Here is a 6,769-nt window from a genome sequence, read left to right on the forward strand (position 1 = left end):
GGGGGGGGTGTATGGGGGGCAATTGGTATTATTTGAGAGATCTCCTGAATAGGAAACATGGAAGTCTCAGGCACAGGGCCACAGACTTGTCTCCTAGTCAGTCTACCTATGCTATGTCATCAGCTAGGCAAAAACAGTGAATCCCTCCTGAGAACCTCTCTCAGATCTTTTAGTATAGCCACCTGACCAGTTCAGGGAACCATATCCACCAGCCTACTGATTTTCCCTGCTGATATATCTCTAGGAATTTCCACATAATCATGCTTCCGCACTGTCCAGAAACTTCCTCTCTTCCCCCCAGAAGCCGTTCCTTCTGGGAATGCTCCCGAATGCTCCTTCAGACCTATTACATTATCAGCTTTGGGAAAATGTTCCTCATTCAGAACATACCACTTCCTGTTGTCTCTGCCACCTAGCTCTGTCTCTTAGAGATGAACCCTCAAGAATACTGATAACTCTTCTGTAAATATTAATATTCAGTTAAATCATTTTTTATAATTGGTTCTCAGTGTGCTATCTGGTTCCAGAAATAGGCAGATAGCAATTCTAATAGTGACACAGAAATAAGTTGGTTAATTTCTTCTCTCTTTCTTTCTTTTTCTTCCTTCTTTCTTTCTTTCTTTCTTTCTTTCTTTCTTTCTTTCTTCTTTCTTTCTTTCTTTCTTCTTGCTTTCTTTCTTTCTTTCTTTCTTTCTTTCTTTCTTTCTTTCTTTCTTTCTTTCTTTCTTTCTTTCTTTCTTTTTCCTTTCTTCCTTCCTTTTCTTCTTCTTCTTTCTTCTTCTTCTTCTTCTTCTTCTTCTTCTTCTTCTTCTTCTTCTTCTTCTTCTTCTTCTTCTTCTTCTTCTTCTTCTTCTTCTGCTTCTTCTTCTGCTTCTTCTTCTGCTTCTTCTTCTGCTTCTTCTTCTTCTTCTTCTCTTCTTCTTCTTCTTCTTCTTCTTCTTCTTCTTCTTCTTCTTCTTCTTCTTCTTCTTCTTCTTCTTCTTCTTCTCCTTCTCCTTCTCCTTCTCCTTCTCCTTCTCCTTCTCCTTCTCCTTCTCCTTCTCCTTCTCCTTCTCCTTCTCCTTCTCCTTCTCCTCCTTCTCCTTCTCCTTCTCCTTCTCCTTCTCCTCCTCCTCCTCCTCCTCCTCCTCCTCCTCCTCCTCCTCCTCCTCCGTCCTTCTCCTTCTCCTTCTCCTTCTTCTCCTCCTTTTCCTTCTCCTTCTCCTTCTTTTTCTCCTCCTCCTCCTCCTTCTCCTCCTTCTTCTTCCTCTTCTGTCTTCCTCTTGACCTGCTGCTGCTGTTACTGTTACTGTTGTGCTTCTCCCATTGTGTCTGTTCCTGGGCCATGTGTTTGAAATCACCACCTGTTCATACTCAGGACATAATTCCCTGATGACACTATGAAAGAGACAAGGTAATTTATTAGAGATAAAAGAAATAATGAGGTAGAATTCTTAGAATAACATGTGGGACTTTGACATGCATTAATATTTTATGTCTTTTTTTCTACTTTGTAGTCAAGATCTTGGAAAGAAATCACTTAGAAATTTTTTTTAATCTATGTATTACTAGGTGTTTCTTAGGAGCAAAAGGATAATCAGTACGCAAAAACTATGAATGCATGGAACCTTATCAATAATCAGTAAACTATGCTATTGTACTTATTCAATGACATTGCTGGTTATTAGATTTGAGGCTTACTGGAATGTGATGTCACTTTTGAAAATGTAAGAATCTGTTCTTCAGCTCTTGTGATTGATTGGCACATTGCTAGGGCCTGTAGCCCCTGAAAGAGTCCTTGAGCCCATATGCATCTAGTCCTTACCCTATGGGAACTATTGTCTTTAGGGAAGATGGACTCCAGGAGAAGGAATGGAGTCAGCAAAACAATTCTGTTGTGTGGATTAAAAATCATTGATATTGAGTCCATGCTGGCAAGAGGAGAAACCCAGAATAGGGAGAAGGCTTGGGGTTGATGAATTCTAAAGTACTTCGAGAAGATGAGAAGGTAAGAATTGTGGGCAAAATGAAAATGAAAATGAAGACAGAGGAGGGACCAGCACAGAGTAAAGTGGGTAGGACAAAGCACAAAGGTACCTGGGCCCTGCCTGCTTCTTTTTCTCTGGATTTTCTCCATGGGCCTCATTTCTGGGGGGAGACTCTGTGCTGCCTGCGGCGAGATTGATTTCCTCCTGTAAAGCAGCAACAGAGTCTCCTCATGGCATTTCGTACCCTCTTGGCCCATCCCCTGAAGCCTCGGGGATGGGCCCTGGCTCTGCTGGGGATGGGCTTATTCTCTGAGGCACTGTGGGAGAGGGGATTGTCTTCTGGGATCGAATTGCTGCTGTTTTCAGTGATTCTGGTTGTTGTGTTAATACAGGGGACACTCATGGCAAATATATGTTGTTGGTCCTCTGTGGGTTTCCACTGGAGTGGCCGCAAATGAAGAAAACCAGGCCCAGTGGATGTTCTTCCTGCTCTTTGCCTAGCCTTCTGGCCATAGGTAGACTCTTGACCAGTGTAGGATGGTGAGACCAATGGGCCAAGTATAGGAGCACTTCTGCTTGTCTTCATCCCTAAAGTAAAAGCAGCAGCAGCCTCAATGGTCGGGAATGGGGCTGCCACTGGACTCACTGTCTGAGTCACTGTTGAGTAGACATGTCTCTGGAGAGCCTGTCCTTTTAGTAAAGTATAGCAAGCCATGGCTTGGTTATATTTCTGTTTACGTAGTGACTCGAGAATGTCTTGAGCTCGGAAGCCAAGATATTCCATGGCTTGGACAATGGTAGGGTCTGCCCTGGCAGGGATTAGATCCTTACAGGGATTTGGGAACATCTTCCAGTCCCCTTTAAACCAGGGGTGCAGCATCACCTCCATGGGTGTGGGCCTATATGTAGGGTGGATGGTCAGTAATAGACTAAGCAAGTCCTCTAGTTCTTGTGAGACCCCACAGGGGGCAGGATATACTCCTGCCACAACTTGTCTTTGCAGTTCGTGGATGATCACAGAATCAAAAGGCACCTTCCCGACAATCATGAAATAGAGGACCACACCTAAGGTCCACGAGTCGCTTTTGGTACCATCGTATCTTTTACCGAGGAAGAATTCTGGGGCACCAAAAGAGTAGGAACCACAGTGCTGACTGAGCATTTGACCAGGTTTGACTTTGGTACTAAGGCCAAAGTCGATTATTTTGATTTTTCCATTGTTATCGATCAGGATGTTATCAGGTTTCAGGTCCCTGTGCACGATACCATGTTCATGGCAGTAGCTCACTGCAGCGATTACTTGTTTAAATATTTTCCGGGCCTCGTCCTCCTCTATGTGGCCAGAATTTTTGATGTGTTGGTAGAGTTGTTGTCCTTCAACAAATTCCATTACCAGGTATATGCTTTTTTTGGTTTCAATCACTTGTAGAAGTGAGATGATGTTGGGATGGTTGAGTGTTCTCATTATATTGGCCTCCATCATGGCTGACTGGAACCACTGCTTGCCCTTTTCAAGAACTTTGATGGCCACAGGTGTGCCTGTGAGCCGGTGTTGGGCCAGGAGGACCTTGGCGTTACTCCCTTGCCCGATGGTCCTCAAGACTTTGTATTGGGAGTAGAAGTCTTCCTCCTCAGAGATATGGGGCTCGAAGCTGATTGGTGGTAACTCCTCCTCACTATGTGTAGGTATTGAATCACTACTAATGCTACCTAAAAATAACATAAAAAGAATAGAATCAATGTAATGAAAAAGATGTAGGAAAACAGAAACCAAAATTAGTACACATGCTACCTAAAAATAAACAAAGAAAATGTGCTTGACATAAAGGTAAGTAAAGGCTAGAAAAATAGAATGAATATTATGAAAAATATATGGGGGAAAAGATAAAGTAAAAAAATGTAAGTAAAACCTAACCAAATAACGCACCCCAAACTAGAAACCCAAGAGTACACACATTCCAAATACAGATGATGAAACTAAAAAACATAGTCATAAAACAGGGTGATTGGGAGGGTTACAGTTGATTAATACTATGATTGGATGTAGATTGAAGCAAAAAATCATATGAAAAAATGAGAGGTGAAAGCATTAGTAAAAGACAAAACAAATATAAATTCCCAGCACTTCAGTGAATATTCCATTTCGTTTTAGGACGTAGTCTTTCCCAATGAAACCATACCTCCCCTGAGCAAAATATTGAAACTTAAAATTAAGCAATGACAAACAATAAGATAGTAAAATATCAGAGACTATTAAACCTGTACAACCAAGGCCAAAAAGCCATAGAGTCTGGACTCAACTTCAGTGGCCAAGGCCAGCTGCTTTTTACCAGCACAAGACTCTGAGAACAAGACCGCACACAGTTTTGATGGCCCATTCTTTGTCCTTGAGTGGCCTTCAGTGTAGCCCTGAGTGACCATTGCAGCCTGTGGCCAGGGATTCAGATTAGCATTGGCCAGGTCAGGGTGTTTGCTCCCTGGTCCTGTAGCTCACCTCCACTGTAGTTCCATGTGTCCTGGCTGCTGCAGCTGCTCCAGGAACCACTAGATGTCTTCCCACAGAGGCTCACAGATCCTGTGGGCTCATCCACAGACATCTCAAGCTCTCCCTGCAGGAAAAGCCAAAGTGTCTTGAAAGGCAAATATGTATTAATTATAAGCCAATGACAACATGCCGTGAATAAATCACTAAACAATAATAATGCAAAAATAGGAAACCAAAATATATTGAAAATAGATAGACTGAAGCAGCCTGAAATGCATTAGGAAATAATCATAACAATAAAATATCATGTGAGAAAATAAATCCTAGGGAAAACAAAGTAGCCATCCAAATAAAGCATAAATAAAAATCAAAAGAGCAGCACTAAGGAGACACACAGCCAGTGGCCTTACAAATATGTGGTCTAATCTATCTCTTGAGCTCATTCCAAAGTCTATCAATAAATAAACAGCAAGCTCTCTATATATGCCTTTAACCTGAGAGTATGTGGTGGTCATATCAAATCCCTGGGAGCTTCTGGTCAACTGGCCCCAGATTCTTGGCCAGTTTCAGGCCATTGAGTAAGTCTGTCTCAAAAATAATGTTGATGGCCTACCTTAGGTACAGCAGCCGGGCTGACTTCTCTCCTGTACACTCTCTTGCACCAAGGTACAAGCAATACAGATGCAAGAGACCAAGGGGTATGTGCACAGGCAGGTGCACAGACACAGATGCAGACGCAGACACAGACACAGACAGATACAGACACAGAACCAAACAGAGACAGACACAGACACAAGCACAGACACAGAACCAAACACAGACACACACACAGACAGACACAGACAGAGAACCAATCACAGACACAGACGGAGATGCAGACCCAGACACAGACACAGACACAAACAAAAAAGCACACACACAGGCAAAAATACACACACAAATACAAAAAAGTGAACTTACACACACACACAAATACAGACAAAGACACAAACACAAAAGCGCACTCACACACAAATACACAAATACACAAATGTGAATTTACACACACACACACACACACACACACACACACACACAGATACAGGCACAGACCCAAAAGCACACACACACAAATACACACACAAATACAGAAAAGCAAACTTACATACAAAAGCACACAGGAATACAAACTCTTACACAAATACAGAATTACACTAAACACAATTACATAGAAACAGGTATATACCTGCTCACACACACACACACACACACACACACACACACACACACACACTCACCAAACACACACTCCCTGGAAACACACCTATAAACTCACACACACCCACATACACTGACTCACACACTGGAACTATTATACACACACTCACACACAAGCAAATCCGTAAACACACACTCCTACACACACTGTAACATACACAGCCACACAGCACTCGTACAAACCAATCCAACCACACACAGTCAATAGATACAATAAATTCGCAAAGGGCACCACTCCACAACTCCTCTCAACGCACTCAAAGAAATCCAGGCCTGCCCACAGCTTATCATCTATTGGCTAGAGCGCCTCACAATCTCTCCTCATGAGGTCATAATAGGAGCCCTCATGGTTGGAAGGACTTCAAGGCTCTGGCTTAGGTGGGCTGTGAAGGCTGACACTAGGCTTTTAGAAATCAAAGCCTCTAGGATGATTTACTGTCCTTAGGTCTCTGGTTTGAATGTTTGCTGAACCTCCTGCTTTAAAACCATGTCTACCCTGTGTGTCACCTTTCCTTAGATTCTGACTGATTAGCCTCAAGCTGATGCTGCAGTTTAACTTTTAAGAGAAAGCTGTGTTTCAAACTGAGACATCAGGGGAGACACTGTTCTCATATTTCCTCAGAAAGGCTCTAGGTTCTCATCAAACACCTGAGACAGGGCTGCAGGAATAGGCAGAGCACTTCCCTCCCAAGGTGTGGACTTGAGTTTGAATCCTCAGAACCCACATCAAAGATGGATGCAGCAGCAAAGTCTGTAAGCCCAGCATCCCTGAGTGGTGGGGGTTGGGAGTAGGAAACGGGGTGTGCAGGTGTGGGCACCTGTCCAGAGGATGGCCTCTGACAGGACATAAGTGTAGGAGTATACATGTATACCTGACACATGATGGGGTAAGACACACATGTAAACACCCTCTCCCCCAGCGAGGTCGGCGTGATCCATGGAAAACCAAGTCCATACTGAGTGTAGGGCTCACATTAGACACTGAGGTCCGAAGGTGGACCAGGCATGTGTGAGGACCAGGTGCTCTGTGCTCCCTGGGACCAGGTGCTCTGTGCTGTCT

General features: G+C 43.4%; 1 protein-coding gene across 1 annotated transcript; it reads right to left on the minus strand.

The window, feature by feature from the left end:
- Positions 1–2,121: 2,121 nt before the first annotated feature.
- Positions 2,122–4,568, minus strand: LOC127673743 (sperm motility kinase Y-like). Its single transcript, XM_052169514.1, has 2 exons — positions 4,462–4,568; positions 2,122–3,677 (listed from the first exon to the last, which is right to left on the minus strand). Exons 1-2 carry the CDS (start codon positions 4,562–4,564, stop codon positions 2,122–2,124), a joined length of 1,659 nt encoding a protein of 552 aa, XP_052025474.1. The 5' UTR covers positions 4,565–4,568.
- Between the last annotated feature and the right edge of the window lie 2,201 nt (positions 4,569–6,769).

The sequence above is a fragment of the Apodemus sylvaticus genome, chromosome 23, assembly GCF_947179515.1.
Source record: "Apodemus sylvaticus chromosome 23, mApoSyl1.1, whole genome shotgun sequence".
Classification (NCBI taxonomy): domain Eukaryota; kingdom Metazoa; phylum Chordata; class Mammalia; order Rodentia; family Muridae; genus Apodemus; species Apodemus sylvaticus.

Excerpts from the sequence above, each read along its gene's own strand:
- LOC127673743 (XM_052169514.1), bottom strand. The coding sequence starts at position 4,564 with ATGTCTGTGGATGAGCCCACAGGATCTGTGAGCCTCTGTGGGAAGACA. Across the intron at positions 3,678-4,461 it reads CACATGGAACTACAGTGGAG|GTAGCATTAGTAGTGATTCA; the intron begins GTGAGCTACAGG and ends TGTTATTTTTAG.